Below are 24,836 nucleotides of genomic sequence, written 5' to 3'. Positions count from 1 at the left end.
ATGATAAAAGACTCACTAAAAGAAAATATACTTTATAATTTAGAGATGCCTTTACTTCTGAGTGAGATGAGCCGTTGATTTTATTTTCTTTGAATGGGTTTTCGGCAGATAACGTTTATTTTTTTTTATCTAAATCTCAAATTGTCCTCTTGAGATTCACAGATTTAACGGCAGCAGATACAGTATTTGTATTTCTGCTGCTTGTAAGATATTATAATCTGTGAAATGGAAGTTAGAAGACAGTGAACCGAAGTGGGGGAGATCCTCATACCTGTGCCAGTACTTCTCTGGACGACGAGGGTGGCGTCTGTTCCCACGGCGCAGTCCTTCAGAATCTGGACCACCTGCGAGTGGTTGAGTCCCTGCATCCCCTGCTGGTTAATCTCCACTATCAGATCTCCCTCACACAGCCCTGGACACCCCTGCGGCTCCAGCACCTACAGAACAGTTATCTCATCAGGGACACAATCGATAACGCACTCTCTCTGCTTTATAAACATCACTGCGCTCCAAGTACAGCGTGTTAAACTGTGCAACATGATATTAAGCTTGTTTAGCATGTAATAAAATATTAACTAGGAATCCTGATTTAAGTTCTAAGTAATCTGTTGGAAGCTGTTTAAAAGTTTATTCTGATTTTACTGTTGTTGTTTCTACAACCTTTTTAATTGTTTAGCTCCACTAAGAATATATAGGAGCACTTTCTTTGCATACTTTATTTCCCTCCTTTCATCCTGTTTCTCAATGGTCAGGACCATTAAAAAACTACAAAATGCTCCTATATGCTTAGTGGAGCCGACAAATAAATAATGGATGTAAAAACAAGGAGGTGGTCATAATATTATGCTTGATACTAGAGATGAGTGTATTTGGTCCAATACTGTCTTCAGTTTTTGTTTAAAGGCCAGAGTCATCTCTGATGAGTAGAGAAGGACTGAGAGATTTGACTGAGAGTTAAAGGGAGGTGACAAGGTGGTGGTGGGTTGCCATAGTTTTATCATATACATAAACCATTACCATAAAAATGGAAGAGAAAAATAGAATTTAAAAGGTGTCAGAATGAGGGTGAGAGGAATTCAGGCTTTTACTGCTCTCATGATTCAGTTTTTTTATAATTTCTCATAGATTTTTAAAATTGCTAGTATTCCCCACGCCCTTGAAATGAAAAGGAAAGGGGGTGGGAGTCTCAGATGTTTTGGGCAGGAGTTCAAAGCAGATGCCCCCTATAAAAAAATACTCCACTTAGTTCTGTAAATACAGTAAAACAAATAAACTGCAAATAATTGTATGTTTAATTCTCAGGTTTTTCTCTAGATTTATTATTCAGTATTAGTCATCATGTCTAAATATCTAAATAAGCATTGTTGCAATTTTAAATGGTGTTATTGTTATAATCAATATGGTTTTTTGGGTACATGGAGGATATCATCAGTAAAAAATATCCAATGTTTCATTACAAACAATATAATTTGTTTCATTTATTGGATACAAAGCATTGTTAAGCTAGCATTTTCTTAAATATGAAGCTATTAAATTTTGGCCATGTTATAAAACACTAAATAAAAATGCATATTTGCCATACTACTCTACCCTACAGGCTAAGACCTTAAAATCTAGGCCTTGATTTCAGTTTTCAGTCCTGGAATTTGTCCTTACTGGAAGTTATAAAAAACAGTAAATGTAACTGATTATGCACTAAGCGTCACACCTAACAAATATTACAGTTCAGGACTGGAAACTGGATAAAACCTGTCCATTTCTCTGTCTGTATGTCTCTCTCTCTCCCTCTCTATGTCTCTATCTAATACGTTAAAGTACTTTTAATGTAGATCTTCCCAAAAACAAAAAGCCATGACAAAGACGAGCTAACTACCAACATCAGGTTTAACAGATTGTAAAGGGCAGTATGTGACTTATGGAGATACAAGGTTTTGTTCCAAATACAACAAAATATCCAGGGGGGTGTAACCAAGAGCTGGTAGATTTCTTTACATTTTGTTATGTTTTGCTATGTTATTTTTCTCTAATACAACCATTTATTAATAAAGAATATTGCAATCAATATATTTTCTAAAACACAATAAACCTTGTATCTGCAAAAGAAATGGCAATTTACAGGAAAAGGAAATTCTGACCTTAACTTTCAATGAAAGCCCCAAATTAGAAAAGGTTGGGATAGTATGAAAAATGCAAATTGAAAAAACAGTGTTTTCTTTGATTCCCAAAAGATTTTCATTTGTTAATTCATTCCTGTGTTTTAAGCCAGCAACACACTCAAAAGAAAACCTGAGGGGGTAAAGCGTTTACCACTTTCTATTTTTGCCATTGCTTCTTCCTTGTTAAAAGAGGTTTTGGCACTAAGAATAAATAAGCAATTAAATCCTTATTTCAGGTGTTTTCTTGTTCCATTCTTCCTGTAAACACCTTTCACAGTTTGTAACAGTACAGGATTGTTATCACATTTTTCATTCCAAATTCCCACTGGTTTTGCATTGCCTTGTGTAATAAAACAGCATAGGCGTCCTTGGAAAAGATGTGTTCTTGAAGGCAGCATATGTTGAATAAAAGTTTTGGCATTAATGCTAGATCACAGAAGTGTTTTGACACATCCCCACCCCATAAAAGCCCCTGGCTTTTGGACTTGTTGCTGATAACAGTCTGGATGACCCATTTAATTTTTGGTTCAGAGCTCATGGCATCCATTTCTTCCCAAAAAGATCTGGAATACTGATTTGTCTGACTATAATACACGTTTCCAATGTGTGAATATATAATATAACAGATGCCTCAGAGCCCAAGGAGGTCAATGTCACTTCTGGATATGGCTAACATATCTAAGAAGGTTTTAAGAGCCATATGTAAATTTAACTTTGTTTTAACAATATTAACAGTGATTGACACAGATTTGCCAGAGTGGTCCATGTCTTATGTTACATTATATCATTATGTTAGGTTATATTAACTAGTGCTCAGTGACAGTTTTTGATGAGGGAGGTCATACGTGTTCAGCCCTGATAAAAAAAATCCAGCTGAAGACCAGCTGGTCATGCAGAAAAAAACATACCCTATGCTGAAAGGCTAGATCATTAACTAACTCTTGACCAGCATATGGTATGTTTTTTTCTAGATAACCGGCTGGTCTTGAACAGGATTTTTATCAGGGAGCTTAGATTTGTGCTTTTGCACATCATTGAGAAAAACACGTATATGGTCCTTTCAGAAAAGAATATAATCACAGAGGAGACCCCATAAAAGAGAAAATTACCCCAAGACCCCCTGAGAAACTAATTATAATCACCTGTTGGAAAGCATCATTATTGCTAGCCCTAAATTTCCTCCATTCCAACTTTTTTAGAATGTGTTGCAGGCCTGAAATGTGGGAAAGAAACGACCAAATGAGCAAAATAAAAAATAAAACATCTTTATAAAATATGTAAACACAGTATTTGTTTTTTATTTTGCTTTCTATACTGTCCCCTTTTCTGATTTGGGGCTGTGAAAAGATTTAATTCCAAGTAATTATGGTGCATTTCTTTTGGTCTATTAATCATGAATATAATGAGGAAAACAACTGCTAGATTCACATTACCTCAAAGAGTCAAAAACTGCCAAAATGGAAATAGGAAGTTTTTAAGTTTTTGTTTGAAAGCAATTATATGCTAATTCTGAAAAGATGTTTTTAAAGTGCACTCGAAGTATTCCTTTTCCTGTCTTTAAGAAAAATGTGGATGTGTATAAGTACCTGTTTCACTCGCTGGCCTGTTGGACTGTCTGCTATGGTGAAGCCAAAGCCCTCTGATCCTTTGGTCATGGTGAGGCTCAGGAGCTCTGGAGCTACTTGGGCCCCTGCTGTTGCCCCTGATGACGAGGCCATAGAGACACTGTCATCGGGTGGGGCTCCGGGCGTGCTGAGTGAGGGCGGTTGTGAACCGTCCAAGTGGGTGTCTCCAGGATGGGACACCTGACCCAGACCCTCACCGTGCTCAGGTACCAGCCGGCCAGTCAGGGACATATACTCCATGTAGTTATCATAGGTGTTTCTGCCATTGAGCAGGAGTGGGTGGTCCACCAGACCCAGGGGGGGCATGCTGGAGCTAGCCGAGGGATCCTCAGGGTCATAGGGCAGCGGGTAGCCCCGGCACAGTACGAGGGTCACGCTCTGACCAATGGGGACTGACTGGAAGAGCTTGACTACGTCCGCATGCGTGGTGCCCAAAACGCAGATATCGTTGATGTAGACAATGACGTCACCTACATGGAAGACAAATGAAGAACCTGATTATGCCTTTCATCAATATGAGTTTCGGGTGATCGGTTTTATGGTTTGAAAAACCACCCATTACAATGGAATTATGATTGGATGACTCAAAGCTCATTCGGAGGAGGTCGTAGATGAATCTTGATCACATTCAAAAACAAGTGTAAACAGAATGAGTTTTCCCACTGGTCTTCACTTCTCTGCCTCTTCTGGACAGTAGTGATCACTGCAGAAATCCCAGCAGATGCCAAAGACAAAGCCTTCCTTCTTCTTTGCTGCTTGCTGATTGTTTCAAACAGTTTCTTCTGATATCCAGCCATGTATAATAATAAATTATGGATTTCTTGATGTGATTTTTTATGTGGGAAAATCAAATATCACACTGGAAGATGCACTTTAGCAAAATATGGAAGTTGAATACGGCTATAATACAAATACATTTGGGCTATTATGTAGCAATTTCATTCATTTCAGAGTCATATTGATGCTCCACTGAATATAACAGGGAGAATGGTGTTTCTGTCATTGTCATTCGTAACCAGTCATATTAGTGTAAAACACTATAATATTACTATCACCTCAGTCCACATGCTTTATTCACATCAGTTCCTCGTCGGTTTTAAATCTCTTAAGCTTGTCAACAAATGCATGTGTACAATCATGTGTTTTCAGATTCAGGGAGTTCATACCATGTTCATACCAAGTGATTCTGGAAAAATATCAGCTTGATAACTGTAAAAAAAATTGACAAGTAGAAGTGCTCTGTGAGCATAAGAAATAAGAAGGTGTCTAAATGCACATTGTTTGAAAGAGGTCCATGTTACATTTTACCCCACACTGCTTTGTGCCTCACTCTCCCCTACAATCTCAGAGGCCTGTGGCAGTCATTTGAGTCAGTGTGAAACATCCCATATTCCTTCTACCCACCAAGCCCTTCTCAAACATACATACACACACACACACACAGCAGGGTCAGTGTAAGGGCATCAAGGGGTGTGTATAAAGGACGAGTCAGCCATCTGGGCTATAATGAGAGAACTCAGTGTTACGGACAACCTGAGGCTGATCTATGCTGAAGCTGCAGAGCCGCAGAGTAAGAGAGAGAGAAAGAGACAGAAAGAGAGAGAAAAAGTTGGAGACTAAAGATAGAGTGAGAGAGATATCTAAAGTTGCTTTTATTTTCACTTATTAAAAGTGAAGGAACTATACACAGTTAAACCTGAACCACAGTCATGCAGCAATATACAGCTCTGGAAAAAAAAATAAGAGACCATTTAAAAATGATGAGTTTCTTTAATTTTACCAAATTGAAAATCTCTGGAATATAATCAAGAATAAGATGGATGATCACAAGCCATCAAACCAAAATGAACTGCTTGAATTTTTTAACCAGAAGTGACAAAGTTATCCAAAAGCATTGTATAAGACTGGTGGAGGAGAACATGCCAAGATGCATAAAAACAGTGCCTAAAAACCAGGGTTATTCCACCAAATATTGATTTCTGAACTCTTAAAACTTTATGAATATGAATTATATGATTGTTTTCTTTGAATTATTTGAAGTCTGAAAGTTTTGCATCTTGTTTGTTATTTCAGCCATTTCTCTATTTTCTGCAAATAAATGCTCTAAATTACAATATTTTTATTCGGGAGAATTTGGGAGAAATGTTGTCCGTAGTTTAGAATAAAACAACAGTGTTCATTTAACTCAAATATATACATATAAATAGTTAAATCAGGGAAACTGATTCGGAAACTGAAGTGGTCTCTTCATTTTTTCCAGAGCTGTATATAATTTTGCATGAGACCTCAGACAATGATGTCTCCACTGGAGCCTATAGACACGGCCCACTTACTGAGCAGCGTTAAAAAAGCTTGGAGTGAAACTGAAGCTGAATTAAGGTGCCTCTACATCGACTGGATAAAATAAAAAAAAAAAAACATTCCTCTGCACCTCCTAGCTGTGGGTATATGAGCCCCAGAGGCAGTAACAGGTAAAGCACATTGGAATATACTTGCAGTGTCTCATGAAAGCACCCTCCTGTCAGGGAACAGAGTATTTCACAACAGACACAACCAAAAGGCATGTGCACAAACAAGAGCGGTTACTACACCCCTGCAACCGAAACAACAACTCGCATTTATATTGTATATGAGCACATGGCTCTCTCTCACAGGATTTACTGTTACGCTGCCTGGCTTAAAGCGAGAGCACGAGTGCCTGAGGAGAGTGCGAAACCCCGGCCTCCGTAAACATCTTCAAACTTTCATGAAGCTAGTGGAATATAGGCAGCAGATTTGATCAAACGTCTTTTCTTTCAGCTGACAAGCCATCTTCAGGCCTTTGGCGCCACTGAGTGAAGATTTATTTTTCACAAAACTTTTTTCCCAGCACTCCTACACAAAGAAACTGAGTCCGATTGGCTCATTAAACTACACAGATTTCTTGCTCTTACAACTTGCATCTATTATAATATACACTTATATAATAATAATTTTTACTTCATTTTTTAGTGGTACTTCTGTATTTTGTAGCCATGTGGCAACAGCATGCAACAGCGGGTAACTTAAAGCTATAGTATATGCATTATACTACACACAGTAGTAAACCAATTCATCAACACATAATATCATCAAGCCATGAAAAACAGGTGTTCAGCAATCAAATATGCAGAAACTATGTAAAAATAAATTGTACAATAGTACATAATGGTATTTACAGTATATATACACATCCATGCAGTGAAAGCAAATTTCACAAGAGCACGTAAAAAACACTATGTAGCACTTTTATCATTACTCAACAGCTTCAGAATCATGCTGATGCTCCTTTACTGACTGTAACAGGGAGTGTAGCACTGCTACCATCGCTACTTCAGGTTGGGCACGCCCGTGCAACTCTGTGCTGTGTAACACTCTCCAGAACTGTGTTAGAACGCTTAGTAATCCAAGCCATATTTGTGCGAAATCCTGTGCAAAAATATGTCTAAGCCACCTCAGACCACATGCTTCTTTCCCTTTAGTGCCAATTCACTATCAATAGAGTGAACCAAACCATGACTACAAAAACAGCACTACAAAAGAATGAACCCTACAACTGTACACTAAGCAAACAAGTTTCAAAGCCAAGCAAAGGTCTACCATCAAAAAGTTTCACTGAATTCACAAAGACAAGCAAGTAGAAAGTGTCAGTCCTTACCAGTGGCCATCTTGCCATCCTGTGCAGCTGGTCCTTCAGGTATGACACTCTTGACCTGCAGAAACTCGTCGGGTTCGTCTCCTCCGATAATGGTGAATCCAAAGCCCATGCTGCTCTTCTGGAGTGCCGTGGACAGAAAGGTCCCCTTCAGCTGGGTGGCGTCTCGCGTGAACGGAGGCTTCTCTGTGAGGACCGCACGCAATTCAAACACACACACACACACCCCGCCATACACAAACACATACACAAACACATTATAAACTAGTGATGCACCAGTTCTACTGGATCAGCGCGGAGCTAATCGAGCCGAGCACCTTACCGCTTGTATTCCGATCTCTCCAAATTTGCAGACGGCCCCTGTTGGACACTGTTGGACATCACTACAGCCATGTCACCGATGTGATGCACCTCTCTTATGAAATAGTGCTAACAGCAGTCCCTCATGGAGCATATTTATCAGTCTGCTACACACACGTGAGTGAGTGAGAAAGTGAGCGAGTGAAAAAGTGAGTGAGTCAGGTCCATGAGGTGCTTCAGATGTACAAATCTGCACATCTTAAACTCTGAACACTGGCGGATGATCCTCCTCTCCACTTCGGTACATTAGAGTCTAGAGGACATTTCTATATTTTTTGTAATATATAATAATAACCATTCATACTCATGTATGAAACATACGAAACAGTACCATTGGAGAACTTTGGTACAGGATCAGAACTTATCAGGTTAACTGGTCGATATGCAAAGTTCAGGGATCAGAGAACATGAAACCCAGAAATGGCGCTTTCCTCCACAACATGCGACATGTGACTGAAACAAATCAATAAAACAGATGCAAACATACTGATCACTCCACAGTCAACACAGAACATTTATAATTACTAAACTGACAAAGCAAACATTTTTAATTCACTGTTTTTTATGACATTTATATACATTTGCCGATTCTGTCTAAAGCAGATTATTCACACCTATTTATGCCAACAAATTAATGTGTTTTTTTTGTAACCGGATAGCACAATATGGAGCAGTCAATCAGAATAGAGCTTGTTTATCAGTCTTAAATACACAGTAATAAAATGAACAGATTAACAAAGGTTATAAAATGTACTTGTAAAAAATAATTATGATAAATAAGTAAAGAAAAAAAAGAAATAAAAGAAAATTGAGAATATGGGTTTTTAAACATATTACATATTATTATTTGATATGACACAAAGACAGATTTCTTAGATTTCTTAATTTGCTCTTAAAATCCTTTAATTTTCCCAAAACTTGTCAGTGTGCCTTATATGTATGTATGAATTCTGCCATTCTGCCAGGTTCTAAGAAGCAGTAAAGCCACTTTGCTGAAGAGGAGCATTATTCAAGAGTTTCAAAGGCTGTAGCAGCATTAGCATTAGCTAATTAGTCTGCGTGTTTACCATGTTACATCAAGCTATGTGGGACAAACAAAGCTAATATCACCCTGGCTCACTGGAACACTCAGGGTTCCTCAGTTTAGCGCGGTCGAGTGGCATTTACCCGCTAATACTAATGCTGCTGCACCCAGCCTTAGTGGAAATCTGGAAATCTAAGCTTACTGTAAATAAACTGAAACTGAAGAAAATGTTTTTTTTAAGAATTACAGTTTTGTTTACTTAGCTTAGCTTTTACAGGTCTCACCACCCAGCAGCAAGAACATGCTGAATTTTAAGGAAAAAATGGCAACACCCCTGTTCCTTACTAGTGTCGCTTACTAATGCGCCTTATAATCCGGTGCGCCTTACGTATGTAAATAGAGCAGAAAATAGACGTTCACTGATAGTGTGCCTTATAATCCGGTGCACCTTATAGTCCGAAAAATATGGCAACTAAGCTAGATATTTGAAGTTAGATAGTTATGTGATTGACAGTGAGTTATAATATCAAACAATAAAGTAAAAAGATTCTCTTACAGTTCAAACATTCTAAGTCCCCTACTGTGGTAAATCACAGGCTTTGGACTGATATCAGGATTTTTTTAATTCTCTGTGAGCGGTTTTGAGTAATTTTAATGGGAGCAGTGCTAAACCATCTATTTAAAATAACTTTCTAAAGCCCTTCAGAGGAACAGATGAAAGGTGGATTTAGAAAAGTTCTGAAAACCTTATCTCTTTCAACAGTTATTAAGAAATGAAGGGTGAAAGGGACACGCCAGCAGCCTCTCCCTGTCTGGAACTGGGCATTCCTCCAACGTGGACCACAGGGACAGGAGGAGGCAATCAGGAGGAGCTATCAGGAGGAGCTATCAGGAGCATCTAAAACACCTCATCTGGCCCATGATGCTCAGCTATGATATGACAAAAGCAATCATGGCTCAAGAACAACACTACTAACCATATATTATAGGGCTATATGCTGTTTAAGTAATAATAATTACTAAATGTTTATTTAGATATAGAAATCAGGAAGTTGGGAAGAAAATTGTAAAATATGTGTGTAATATTTTGTTTATGTTGAACACTGATATAAACTCTGGAAAAAAATAATGACCACTTAAAAATGATTTTGATTTTACCAGATTGAAAACCTCTGGAATATAAATCAAGAGAAAGATGTATGATCACAAGCCATCAAATCAAGCTGAACTCCTTGAATTTTTACACCAGGAGTGGAATAAAGTTATCCAAAAGCAGTGTGTAAGACTGGTGGAGAAAAACATTCCAAGATGCATGAAAAAAAACAGGATTAAAAAACAGGGTTATTCTACCAAATACTGATTTCTGAAGCTTTATGAATATGAACTCGTTTTTTTGCATTATTTGAGGTCTGAAAGCTCTGCATCATTTTTGTTATTTCAGTCATTTCTCATTTTCTGCAAATAAATGCTCTAAATTACAATATTATTATTTGTAATTTGGGAGAAATGTTATCCACAGTTTATAGAATAAAACAACAATGTTCATTTTACTCAAACATATACCTATAAATAGCAAAATCAGAGAAACTGATTCAGAAACTTACGTGGTCTCTTATTTTTTTTCAGAGCTGTATATGCACTCTAAACAAGGGTTCTATATTTAGCACTGATAAAGCTCTTTATTGGTTGTAACAATAGGAACTATTTTTAGCACTGTATAAACCCTTCTATAAAAACATCTACAAAAGCTTTTCCATAATTACATCAATATTTCTAGCATTTAATGGTTCCTGGAGTACACAAAGTTCCACTCTCCTAAAAAAAACTGTTTTGCACGGTTCTACTAAAAGTGTTTATTTAAGTTCAATTTAAGCAGTTGAATTGCTTTGTGCCTGAATGCCTGGAGGTGGGAGGTAGAAGCTGTAAACTTACAATTACGAGTTGTCAGGAAATGCAGAATTCTGACAACGAAGAAAAGCAAATATATCCACAGAAGGCTCTACTGTCGTGTAAGAAATGTGTGACTAAAATGTAGCCAATTCTTACTCCAAAATGTAAATCTGTTGCAGCTCCTGTCAGAACGCAGCCTCGAATACACGCAGTGAGTTACAGAAAATAAGAGATGAAATCCGTAACCTGCTTGTAGGAAATCAGGACTAAACTCACACGAGTGGCTCTGGAATAAAAAGCTAAAAGTCCTCAAGTGGCCTAGTTATGGAGCATGGCCTAAATCCAAAAAACAACCAAAAATATAACACCTCCCATAAGTCAAGGTGGGGGCAATGAATTCATTCACAAATTCATAGTTTTGTATTTTTAAATAACTACTTTTGTCACAACATCATATTGGATTCTCGTGTGGGATTTAATGATGGGAGAAATTTTCATTAATTAATTCCATCACAGAAACAGAACCAAACAAACAAACTGTAAAAAAAAAAAAAAGAAAGAAAAAAGAAAAACATGAATGAGAATTATTATATTTTCTAGATCTTTGAAAATATACAGCAGATAAAAAGGCAAAGGATAAAGAATACACGAATAATGGTTAGAAGCAAAAAAAAGTTAGGATAAATCCTGACTGCTTGAAGGTGACTAGTAATATACATGAATGAAGCATAACATTATGACTATTATGGTTATTGTTTCTACATTATTACATTTTTACATTTTCAACAGCACTTATCATAAAGGACCACTCTGTAGTCCTGTATCTGTTTCTTTGCATACAATATTATTATCCTTATTTCATCCTGTTCTTCTATGGAGGATCATTCTCAGCAATGCAGTGAGACTGAAATGGTGGTATGTGTTGTGCTGGCATGAGGATGACCAACACAAACTGTGCAGCAGCAGTAGAAGAGCTTCTGTCTCTAACTTCACATCTACAGGGTCTAATAGAGTGGACAATGAGTAAACACAGTGTTTAAAAACTTACAGGATGCTGCCCACAGCACTATTCTCAGTCCAGCAGTGACACTGGGGGTTTAAAAACTCCAGCAGCTCTGCTGAGTTTTATCCATTCCCACACCAACACCATTTCAGTAGTGTCACTGCAGTGCTGAGAAGGACCCATCACCCGTATTATACCTGCTGTTGTGGTCCTGTGGGGTCCTGACCATTTAAAACAGTGTATGGAAACAGATACAGGACTACAGCCTGTAATTATAGAACTACAAAGTGTCCTATATGATCTGGGAAGGTAAAAAAATTATAATTGGTGTAGAAATATATTACAAAAAGTACTTGTGTTTGTAAAGATCTAATTTCTGACTTCCAGTCAAGAGCATTTAAATGGTGTGGTATGTCTAATATTCTGCAGCAAGTTTTTAAAAATGATTACCAACCAACCAACCTCTAATAATATAGAGAACATATTTCTATTTTTAGTTCTTGAGTATAAATATATACAGCTCTGGAAAAAAATAAAATACCCTTCAGTTTCTAAATCAGTTTTTCTGATTTTGCTATTTATAGGTATATGTTTGAGTAAACTAAACAAATGCATCTTGGCATGTTCTCCTCCACTAGTCTTACACACTGCTTTTGGATAACTTTAGGCCACTCCTGGTGCCTAAAAAATCCTCTTGATTATATTCCAGAGGTTTTCAATTTGGTAAAATCAAAGAAACTCATCATTTTTAAGTTGTCTCTTATTTTTTTCCCCAGAGCTGTATATTACCTGTAGCTCTGCTATGGATGCCTGTCCCATCTACAGTCCCTTGTACAAAGCTTCATATTTTGTGTAATTATCTGTTTTGGGCTGCTGCCTGTTTCAGTACCTTTTTAGCATGTCCTCAGATGCCATATAAAGGGTTTAATTACTCTGTTAGCCCTAGTAAAGTTTGCTACATGAGGCATAAGGGACCAAATCAACAAAAATGCTACTTTAGCAGCAGAACTCTTCCTGAAGGCAAGCCAGTCTGACATGTTTCCCCTTTCAAAAACTCAAGAAAACTGTGTACAAAGCTGTTTACAAGCCACAGCCACAAATAGCTCAGTTTCTCCATCTGTTACACATTAAGCCTGATATAATAACTTCATTATCCTACACTGCTATCTCGCTGAGTCGATAATGGCTACACATCTAGCAACAACAAGAGTCAATATTCAAATTTTTTAGCATTAGCATTCTCCTCCGAGCTCCGAGCACCATCTAATTACTTACACATACTATGATCAGCACTTAGAGAGACTGGAGTGTAGAATTAGAGATCTATTTACGCTCTCCTGTACAGAGGAAATGGATGAGCATGTCCAGAAGAGGACCAACATGCCAGTTTGACAAAATATTTATTTCCATCTAAATGAACACATCTCACTATACCTCACTGATATTAACAGTGTTCGTGCATCTATGCAAATTACAGGTATTATTATAGGTTCAGATTAGCAGGTAACATTAGCAGTTAACCCAGTTGGTATTCTATGGTAATTATAGGGTAAGACTGTAGGGCAAGACAGCTCACATGAGGTACTTTGAGACTGAATTTAGATCAAAATGACCTTGTTAATTTTGGAAGATAAATTAATTATATTTTTTCTATTACTCAGTGTTTCTAGAGCCTCCTAGAAAAGTTAAACAAGAAACAAGAAGTCTCATTCTTATTAAATTTATATTTCATTCACATTTAGTGAAAAAGTAGTAGTAGCAGGTTTAAATCAAGCTGTAGTTTTAGTCAAGCTAGCATTAGCGACAAATTTTATTTTCTCTCCCACTCAGTGTTACTAGCGCCTGCTAGAGTAGTTAAACAAGATGTGTCTCATTCATTAAATGTATAAACTTAAGAACATTTAAATCTCACTCACATTTAGCAAGGCCAACTGTGCTCTGTCAGGGCTTCGTTAGCTGATAACAAGCTGCATGAACAGGATTCGAACCGGCAAACCGAATCTCCTGGTCATAGTCGCTTAGCGAGCTGGACCACTCAGAGCCCCTAATCCACTGTATTTTAACCTGTTTTTTGTCATTTTCAATTAATCCTCTAGTAGCTTGGACTCCCCTATCACAGAATGCCACATCACACTAAACCTGCCTATCATTACATCTTTCCATACTGCTGCAAACACCATATCAGCAGACAGCTGGACGTGCTTGATCATCCTGTTCTGTTACAGTACATAAGCTAACAGGGATCTGTACTAACCAATATCATGCCGACGGTTCTGAGACTCTGGGCCATGTACAGCTGCGACACTATAGTAAGCTCAACACTTTGACTGCTGCACCACTTGAAATTTCTTAGCTTTGTTTTTAATAGCCAATTAGAATCTGCCAATTCTAATCTAGGATCATAATAGCATTGTTGGTGTTGATGCTAAGCTACTTTTATCCGCTCCACACGTTTTATTTAAAAAGATCTTATCATCCTCATGTATAGCGTACCTCTGTAGATGGTAGGCAGTGGCAGGGCCGAGAGGCCTTGGCTTTGCATTTGCTGCTGCTGTTGGATTCTTCGCTTGGCCTCAAGTACAGGATTCTCGAACTGCGTCCTTCTGTTTATGTGGCTGTGGGGAGGAAAGGCAAAGCTCTCATTCGAACACTCGTTCTCTCTTTCTCTCTGTCTCTCTTTCTCTCACACTCTCTCTCGCTCTCTCTGCCCGATCTCACTCTCTCAGTTCATACAAGACGATACGCTTGAAAAAAAAATGAGGAGTGACAACACTTACTCAACATAGTAACTGCCATATATAGGGTCATCTATTTTCTCCCAGCCATACGGTAGCTCTGGAAACATAAAAGACACAAAGATTCAAAACACATAGTACTGCTTCAGTGGAGCTCAGGGTTTCATGTTCTTTGTTCTTTCAACCTACAAAAAAAAGGCCCAGAAGCCTGAAGCTGAGCTGAGGTGTGTTTACTGTGTAAACAGCAAAACGGAGGCAGAACCACGTCGGCTCTTAAACGTTCAGATTTGCTTTTTCCACATGGATCTGACTTTCAGCATTAATGTTTCGCAGTGTTCTGTGTATTTTGTGTGTTTTGTTTCTTTTGGAACTGCACAACAACTGAGAGGCAGCGGAGTCACCATGACAACCAGAGAGGCACAACATGCAGCAAGATGGCATCAGCATCTGAGAGAGGCATCGTGAGATATCTGCTCCAGTTCCAGGCTCTTTTAACTCATTTAACACTAAAGTTATGTATGCACTCAGCACTTACCTGGACACACACACACAGACACAGACACACAGATTTAATAATATCCATAAACACTGGCTTGCGACAGTGGTGATACAATGCTGGAAAGAAATAAAAAACCTTATGTTGCCAATACTAACAGACAATTATTAAACAATACATCCAAAGGGTGTGGGTGCATGGATTTAAATTTGAAAAGGATAATACAAAACACTGTCTGTTTACTATACTGTACTCCTCTAAATTTCACCTATAAAATTTTCAATAAAAACTCGATAACAAATAAATAAAAATAAACAAAAATTTTGTGCACAGTGGATGTAGAGGTTGGTGCTATGCAGTAGTGGTCAACAACACCACTCTCAAATTAGCAGACAAGAGTTTGATTCCCTGTCGGGGCAAGCCTATAAGAGTTACTGGGCAGGTCTCCTAACAATACATTTACCAACATGTGTAACAACATCAACACCAACAATACAAGTCTTCCTGGATGAGAGCATCAGCCAAATGCTAGTGTAAGTGTATGCAAAAACAATAAGAGACCACTTAAAAATAATGAGTTTCTTTGATTTTACCAAATGAAAACCTCTGGAATATAATCAAGAGGAAGCTGGATGATCACAAGCCATCAAACCAAGCATAAAGTTATCCAAAAGCAGGGTGTAAGACTGGTGGAGGAGATCATGCCAAGATGCATGAAAACTGTGATTAAAAACCAAGGTTAATGCACCAAATATTTGTTTCTGAACTCTTAAAACTTAATGAATATGAACTTGTCTTCTTTTAATTATTTGAGGTCTGAAAGCTTTGCATCTTTTTTTGTTATTTCAGCAATTACTTTATTTTCTGCAAATAAATGCTCTAAATGACAATATTTTTATTTGGAATTTGGGAGAAATGTCCGTAGTTTATAGAATAAAACAACAATGTTCATTTTACTCAAACATATAGTATAAATAGCAAAATCAGAGAAACTGATTCAGAAAATGAAATGGTCTCTTATTTTTTTCCAGAGCTGTATATACTAGGGTTCACACTGGATAAAAGGTACCTGACAGAATGCTGTAAAGCTGTTGACAATAAGAATATATATAAAAGAACCAGTCCAAAATTTACACAAATTTACACTCATTCAATGTTTTTCTTTATTTTATTAAAATAAAGACATGAAAACAATAATGCACACATATGGAATTATGTAGTAAACAAAAAGTATTTGTCCTCCACAATCCCCTGACGTAAATCTGATGAACTGAGATGGTGATTTGGTGATCTAGGATGAGCTGGAGCTTCACTGCGTGAAGGAAAAGCAGCAACTATTGTTCAGCACCTCCAGGAACTCCTTCAAGACGCTGAGAAATCTATTCCAGGTGACTATACCTCATAAAGACACTAAGATCAAAATACCAAGAGTGTGCAAATCTGTCCTCAAAGATAAACTTGGCTATTTAGGAAAATCTAAATGTAAAGTATAAAACAAATCAGGTTTTTGTTTACAAAACAGTTCCGCATGTGTTCCTTTATAGTCTTAATATAGTCTTCAATATTAAATTGACAACGTAAAAAATCTCACTGAATAAACTTTTGACCGGTACTGTATCAAAATCTGTAATAAGAACCTAATAAGTTATACATTTTTAAAAATATAGATCAAATCAATTTTATAATCCTACTTCAGAGACATGGTTCTGATTGGACAGAAGGAGGAAACATTAGTTCTGACTGGGTTATGTAGAGCGGTCTTGGCTGAAGCCTGGAGAATCTGAAATTGAACAACTCTGACAGGGCTTAGTGATGAGGGTGGAGGAGTCTTCACACATCTCCTGAAGGGTATTAGAAATCAATTCCCCCCTACACACACACTCACTCACTTTAGACGACGACACTTTCTTAATGGAACAGAGAGAGGTCTCTCATAGGCTAGCCTGACTGCTGTCTGCGCTAAGAATTAAAACTCTTTAAAGAAAAATGGGAGCCAGGTCAGATACTGATGAGTAAAACCATCTTCCAGTCTGTATAATAACTCTTAAATAATGTATACATCAGTCTACACCTTCATCCAGGTACTGGCAGCCCCCAGCCCTACACATTTAACAGGTTTTCCTGCTTTAACACACACCTGTAACTCTGAAAGGACTGGTTAATGAGCCCAAAGGACAAAGTTGACTCAAAAGATGATTTATTTGGTCAACAAAATGAATGCCTCAGTGCTGCTCTGCAGATGAGTCGTTAGAGCTTCCCCTAGTGTCCCTTCCACCATCCTACTGACACAGAGTATAGCAGAGGAGCTGAGGAGCTCAGTTCCCCAGAACCTACAGAGCTTCAGACAGAGCTGCAGAGAACAGCTTCACTTCAGCTTCAACTGGATCCAAACTGAACAGGTAAGTGAATCTATCCGACTGCCTTTAGTAATGAGCAGTGGAGCTTCTGTGTTAGAAGGAGTTTTACTGTCTAGTAGCCTCTGTGCTAGCTAACGCTAACCAGTAAGCTAACGCCAACCGACTAGCAATCGCTAACCGACTAGCTATCGCTAACCAACTAGAAAACGATAACCGGCAAGCTAACGCTAACCGACTTGCTAACGATAACCGGCAAGCTAACGCTAACCGACTAACAAACGATAACCGGCAAACTAACGCTAACCGGCAAGCTAACGCTAACCGACTTGCTAACGCTAACCGACTTGCTAACGCTAACCGGCAAGCTAACGCTAACCGGCAAGCTAACGCTAACCGACTAACAAACGATAACTGGCAAGCTGACGCTAACCGGCAGATTACAGGCTAGCTAACGCAACAGTTGTCTAAAGCTAATCGGTTAATTTAGCTCAGCTAACTAAGCTAACCTACAAGAGAGAAACACCTATGATTTAAACTCTAGAACAGCGTGTGCTGAAGCCAAATCACTTAAACAACGCTTAAAACAGAAACAATTAAACAGTGAGGGAAGTCTCAGCTCTCTAACTAGTAAATATATCCTTTACATTCAGATTATGTTATGTGTTCATCTCGTAAATACAATATACTGTAGAGGTGTGCCAAAAAATCGATTCACATAAGAATCTTGATTCTCATTTACTACGATTCAGAATCGATTTAAAATGTCCCAAATCACGGTAAGTTCACACTGCAGCGGCACGAAGCGTTTTTCGCTCCGCCTCCCACTGCCCAAAGCGACAAGTGGCCGCTGCAGTTTGAACTTACCGTCAGACCCACACAGAGCGTAGGTGTATGAGAATCACCGGTAAGATGGCAGAACAAGCACTATATTACCTTAGATTAACGTGTAGTTTTAATGTTTTATGGCAGAATGCTTCATAACAAGCATAAAAAAGATCGCTAGTAGTTAGTTTCAGTTTCTGTTAGCTAGCTAACTAGCTAACTTTCCAGTTCCACCTTAAATAACGCTACAGGTGGCAGCGGGCTGCAGCATTTAAGGCGGAACGGAAAAATAACAATAAGCTAATCAGAGCTAATTTCAGCTCCCCATCACAGAGGAATTAAGGAATGGACAATATGAATTAATTTCTCCACCTCCTGCCCCCTTTCTGAAGAAATACAACGGCCTAAAATTAACTAGTTAATCAGCAGCTGCTCCTGAACTTTAGCGCTCCACTGCTATCATCACATCAGCCCAGCAGCGTCACCTACACACCACCGCTAGTAGCCTTATAATAAAGCAGTGTTATTTATTATTTATTTATTGTTCATTAACGTCATTGTGATATCCCAGTGATTCCTCTGTCACTGAAGACCCACATTCCTGCACATTTTATTGTTTTTGTAACACATTACCTTCTCCAGGACCAGTGTATATTTTGGAGGCTTTTTTTTCAATAAGTTTTCAATAAATTTTTATAAATCAAATCGTTTTGAATCAAAAATCGATTTTGAATCGAATCGTGGCCCCCAAAATCGGAATCGAATCGAATCGTGAGATAGTAAAAGATTCCCACCCCTAATATACTGCATGTTTTGAAGGCATTATTTATTGGTACTCGATCAAATGTGGAATGCAAGTTACCAACCTTGATAGATATTTACACAAAATAGCTAGCTAACCTATCTAACTCCTTCATTGATTGAGTAAATACTGTGGTAATGATAAGCTCTAAATATCAGTTAACTGGCTAATTTACCCACTGTTTTCTCGATTCATCTTTTTACCGGGTTTATTATTAGTGTGGGCCCTGATCTGAATCAGGTGTAAATGATAGAGATATTATGAAATGTGTGTCGTGGTTCTAAAATGTGTGAGTAGTGTGTAAATAAAAAGTGATTAGGTTGATGTGGGCTATAGTAACGTAGGTGTGGCTGCTGTAATGAGTAATTGGCAAATTCTGTAGTTAGGTACTTTACTTTGAAAAAAGTTTAATAAATGAATGAATAACTTTTTTTTTTACATTGTATTTTTTATGATCACAGATGACAGCCACACTCCCCTGGATATCATCAAGATGTACTTTTCAGAGGATGCTGTGGCAGCCTGCTTAAGGAATAGACTGGTCACTGACTGACTTGAGGTAAAATAATGTCATTTTTATGTGTCAGTATTTTACCCATACTCTGTGTGTTTAAAATAAACTGTAAAGGAGATTAAATTGCCTCTTTCTTTTACACGGCACTTTCCAAATGTAAAAGTGTCTCAAAATAAATCAATGTTTGAGCCATTGGATTCAAGTGAGTTTAGAGTACTAAACTATTTTAATAGTGTAATTCCAGATGGCTTAAATGTGTATCATTATTATTGTGAATAAATAAGGGAAAATACAAGGCAAAAAACAGTTGAGAAAAAACAAAATGTCAGCTTTATATATCGCCCATCGGCCACTTGTGATCTCTAAATATTGGCGTCGGCCACTAAAAAAAACAATATCGGTCGATCACTAGTAGATAAGGTAGCAAATCTGCTTCAAAACATTTATCTCAGCAGTATGTTAATGCCTGACAGGATTGGATTCTGATCTCGGTAAAATTCAGACATTGTATGGTTTAGATCAGTTACGCCTGTAGCTCATCTGATTTACTAAATTGAAGGACTAATAAACTAGATGCTTGGAGAAGGGTTAAACAGACAAGCCCACACACTTATTACTGCTCTGTCTGCTGTGCATTCTTACAGCACACAAAAAAATTCATTTGCAATAAAATCAATGTCAAAGGTTTTCCATTTTGGAGCATTTTAGTCTGATTGAGCACATGCCCATTTATTCTTGGTTTTCTAAAGATATATTTCATACTCAATTAGGCACACCAGATTATATAAGGCACACTTTAAGCGACACTAGTAAGGAACAGGGGTGTCACTTTGTTTCCCTTTTAATTCAGCTGGTCTCGCTGCTGGGTTCGCCTAAGTAAACAAAACTGTAATTCTTAGAAAAAATATATATTTTTTTCAAAGTTAAACGAGCACTGGATGTAAATCTACACAGATTTTTCTACTAAAAAACTGTTTATTTGGGTGAGTAAAGCACTTCCGTTTATTTACAGTAACCTTAGATTTCCAGTGTTTTAGCACTGTTAGCAGCAGCGCTAGCTAGTGCTAGTTAATGTCACCCAACAGCACTACACTGAGGAACCCTGGGTGTTCCGGTAAGCCAGGGTGCTATCAGCTGGCGGTTCATCACACGTAGCTTGTTTTAACACTGTAAACGTGCAGACTACAGCCCGATATACTCACCTCTGAATGGTGAAAGAGCTAGCACTGCCTCAGTGCTGAAGAAACGTCCTTTACTGCTCCTTACAAATTCCCTGGTAGATAAGGCACACTGGATTATAAGGCACACTGTTAATTTTTGGGAAAATTAAAGGTTTTTAAGTGTGCCTTAGTGCGAAAAATTTCTCGGTATGAATGTGAAAAGTAATCATGTTTTTTGTATCTGGCTGCAGATGCATTAAGACTATTTGAACAAATTAAATCACCTTATGCCAAACATACCGAGCAATGATCTTTACACAATTTAACTTTTTATGAAAAGAGGGTAAAATACGAATAGAACTTGGGCAGGTAATATCTCCTGGCAGCTTTAAGGGCAAGATCTTACCCTTTTTATAGACACTTGTCAAATAAAAGCAATTTTCCAATTTACAATGTGTCAAAAATGTAGTGGCATTGTGATTAAGCCATATCTTTTAATGACAGTGATTAGCTTTGTATAAGCAGACCTGTATACCTTTACACAAACAGAATTCCAGATTTATCACGCATATTTACCTAACCCATATACATCTTTTCCCCAACATCTTTATCTACTCAGATTTTAAATGCAATTTGAGTATAAATTACCTCTTACAATTATGTGACAAGATTCACAGCTATTGAAAATGGTTACATTCAAAAGATATTTGCCCTATATATTAAAATTGTGCTTGATATGTATGTGTTTATGTTCTGATACTTTGAATGCTAACACTGTACTTTATTCTCAGTAAGTAGAGTAAAAATAACAACAGTACTCCATCTATTAATACCACTTATTCATTTCATAGATCACAAACTTAGTCCAAAGACATTTGTGGTTGTATAAGAACACTCTAAGCCTCTATGCTTATGAAATATGATCCATGAAAGCCTAGTGGGTTCATTTCGGGCCATATAATTCTGGAACTCTCCGAAATCTGCAGAAACACCAGACTATTCCATTAATGTAAAATCTCACTAACGACTTACTGGTTAATTTAAAAATGAACTGAAAAAGCCGGATCTCGCCGTATATCTGACACACTTGGATTAGCACAAATTGGTATTAAAAGTCCATTAACTGAGAGAGATGGGAAATAGACTACCTTAAATATCCATCTCACGCAAACCCCCTTAAATCAATGGACCTCCATCGCTAGTTGCTATGGCAACTACAGAAGAAGTCTCTTTTACAGGCTCTTTCATTCAGTGAGTGCCTTATGTATATTTTTGAGTGTGCACAAGTGTAAATATGAGTGTGTGTGTTTGAATGTGAGTGTGGGCAAGAAAAAAAGAAGATAATGAATGTGTGTGTGTGTGTTTGTAGTGGTTGTAGTCTGTGCACACAAAGTTTACATTGACCATCAGGATTTCTCCCTTAATATTTGTGAATATTTCATAGAATCAGTTCATTATTTATTCTTTAAAATGGAAACTAAAATAAACATGTTTTATATATATTTTAGAAGATAAAAAATTTAAACCTCTATTTGCCTCCTAGTTCAAGTACAGCAGCGTTGTGCCTGGAGCTGCTAAAAGTGCCAGTTATGTGTCCAGCAGAATTAGATTAGTATGTAGATCATTCCTCATGTGGGAGCTGTGACGGTAATGAGCGACATGGGAGATCTCGCTGAGGTCAGGCAGCTCTGGGGGGCTCGCACGGCCGGCATTAAAATGGAAGTGGAAGAGCCTTGTCAGTATTATTAGCAATGTGGAAGTACATACTGTACACAGGAAAGAAGACATGCTCAAAACAACAGCTTATACCGGCCTGCGCTGACTAATAAGTGTACTGGAGACCGTACACAGCCCCACACAGCAGCAGAAAATAGATCTGGCTTCCGATGGGGAGGGGGAGTATTAGTAGTCATGTCACACAGAAGCACTTAACAGGCCAGTAGAAAGAGATATTGATTTTTCTGGCACTGTTAAATTGCATCCCGACTCGACAGAGGGTTTTAAACACGGCAGATTTGGGTACGGAACACAACGATGCCCAAGAAACATATCAGGAGTTACGAGCGAATGCGTGTTCAGCCTTTACTGCCACGTGAAAACGTCTGTAGACAATGATCCACTGTGGAGGGCAAACACCCACACTAAACAAGCACTCACACCTATTTACCGATCCCATTTGTTTTGTGTTTTGGGATAATTCGTCTCGGGCTTGCAGATCGAAAACACTGCCTGCGTGATGCTAAATGCTTTCAAGGTGCTCTCCTCTCTTCTACGCATAAGGCTGCTGTTGAAAAGGTGCATTGATAAGAATCTCATGCATAAAAAACTGTATGTGCTATTGAACTAAACGCAACATAAAACTATGTGAATAAAAACAGATTAAAAAAACTATACAATAAATAAACTTTTTTAAAGCTATTCAGATTAAAACTTGGGCTGTACCTTAGTAAAGTGTTCACAAAAATACAGCTCTTGAAAAAAATAAGAGACCACTTAAAAATGATGAGTTCTTTGATTTCACCAAATAAAAAAAACTCTGGAAAATAATCAAGAATAAGACAGATGATCACAAGCATTCAAACCAAGCTGAACTGCTTAAATATTTGCACCAGTAATGGCATAAAGTTATCCATAAGCAGTAACTGATTAAAAACCAGGGTTGTTTAATCAAATATTGATTTCTGAACTCTAAAAACTTTATGAATATGAACTTGTTTTTTTTGCATTATTTGAGGTCTGAGAGCTCTGCATCTTTTTTGTTAATTTACCATTTCTCATTTTCTGCAAATAAAGGCTCTAAATGACAATATTTTTATTTGAAATTTGGGAGAAATGTTATTCGTAACTTACAGAATAAAACAATGTTCATTTTCACTCAAACATGTACCTATAAACAGTAAAATCAGAGAAACTGATTTAGAAATTGTATTAAAACTTATTTTTTTCCAGACCTGTATTTACTCCATTCAAGGATGACTAACCATATGTTCTGCTAAAGAGAAATGTTCTGTGTCTTTTTTGAAGCTCTTCTTTAAACAACTGATCATATGAGATTCACCTCAGCTGGAATGAGAGTCTGATACCACTGGTCTACCAGCTGATCTCAAATTGATTGCAATACAATGCCCCAAATTTCCAGCTAGTAATTCCTAGTAATTTTGTGTGGCTTGAGGTCACTGAAAGCATAAAAGCATTAAGTGCTTTATTTGTCTGGTTCCATTCACCATCACTCTAACATTTCACATCAAAACTCTGAATGACTTTGTATACATTTTAACCACTGAACCATGCAAGACCCCCAATTCAACATTTCCAACAGTTTAAAGCGGTAAACTTAATATTGTAAGTACTTAATCCTGGTCTTAATCTGTAGCCACTCCTGACTGAGGCCCACTTTAACACTTTGATCAATTTTTAATAGGTTCCTAAAGGAAGATGAGGTACCGAACTCAGAAAGTAGCTCTATGAAAGAAGACAAATACCTGCGCTCTAAAGGAGGACAGTGTAAAAATGCAGCTCACGAAAGAACAGACATGGAAAGACAAAGTTGTGTCACAGAATGATGAAGAACCTTGGACTGCTTCAAAAGATTCTTCAAAAGATTAAAAGTCACCCGACTCACTCTTACACTTCTTACTGACGCACTGATATACTGATATACTATTTGCTGATTTTTTTATTATGTCCCCTGCCTGTACGTCCACACTGTGGAGACATCAGGAGACGTCAGAGTGAAGCTTCACTGTCTGTAAGTCTCTTCTTTAACTTGAGTTGATGATTAATAGTCGTAACCACTCAGAGACACTCGCAGCAGAGCCTTCATTATAATTACTGCTAATTCTAAAGTTGATGCACTGTGACATGACAGAATGACAGACTGGGAAAACTTTGTGGTTCTTGTGCTGGATGTGAGCTTCAGGAACCATGAGTGAATATCTATCTCAACAGCAAGTGAATGAACATACTGTCCACTGAAGCAGTGCAGTGTGTCAGGGTGCTGTAATCATGTCTTACATAAGACCTTAAAAGCAAGCTCTCCCTCAAACACCTGTATAACTCTCCTTACAGCTCTCAACATGGGAAACCTACTGTATTTTTCACACTATAAGGTGCACTTAAAATCCTTTAATTTTCTCCAAAATCGTCAGTGCACTTTTTAATCCAGTCAGGTTGTAAGAAGCAGTAAAGCCACTCTGCTAATGTTCAGCGTTATAAAGGA

At 37.7% G+C, this 24,836-nt stretch overlaps 1 protein-coding gene and 1 long non-coding RNA gene across 13 annotated transcripts in view; one reads left to right on the top strand and one right to left on the bottom strand.

Annotated features, from left to right (window-relative positions):
• magi2b (membrane associated guanylate kinase, WW and PDZ domain containing 2b) overlaps window positions 1–24,836 on the bottom strand; it is a 165,068-nt gene that overhangs the window by 50,632 nt on the left and 89,600 nt on the right. For 9 of the 12 annotated variants that reach the window (XM_022684151.2, XM_022684154.2, XM_049483919.1 and 6 more), the window contains 5 exons: window positions 14,509–14,566; window positions 14,225–14,346; window positions 7,458–7,640; window positions 3,743–4,251; window positions 272–437 (listed from right to left, as the gene is read on the bottom strand). In XM_022684151.2, the coding sequence (XP_022539872.2) occupies window positions 272–437; window positions 3,743–4,251; window positions 7,458–7,640; window positions 14,225–14,346; window positions 14,509–14,566 (1,038 nt within the window). The remainder of the gene's footprint in view (window positions 1–271; window positions 438–3,742; window positions 4,252–7,457; window positions 7,641–14,224; window positions 14,347–14,508; window positions 14,567–24,836) is intronic. The other 3 variants (XM_049483924.1, XM_049483925.1, XM_049483928.1) reach the window with 2 other exon arrangements.
• LOC111195799 (uncharacterized) lies at window positions 19,407–24,238 on the top strand. Its single transcript, XR_007440864.1, has 2 exons — window positions 19,407–19,502; window positions 24,039–24,238. It is a non-coding gene; the product is annotated as an uncharacterized LOC111195799 (long non-coding RNA).

The sequence above is a fragment of the Astyanax mexicanus genome, chromosome 10 (assembly GCF_023375975.1).
Source record: "Astyanax mexicanus isolate ESR-SI-001 chromosome 10, AstMex3_surface, whole genome shotgun sequence".
Lineage (NCBI taxonomy): Eukaryota > Metazoa > Chordata > Actinopteri > Characiformes > Acestrorhamphidae > Astyanax > Astyanax mexicanus.
Note: the sequence above shows the minus strand (reverse complement) of the source record. Positions and strands in the feature narration are given on the sequence as shown.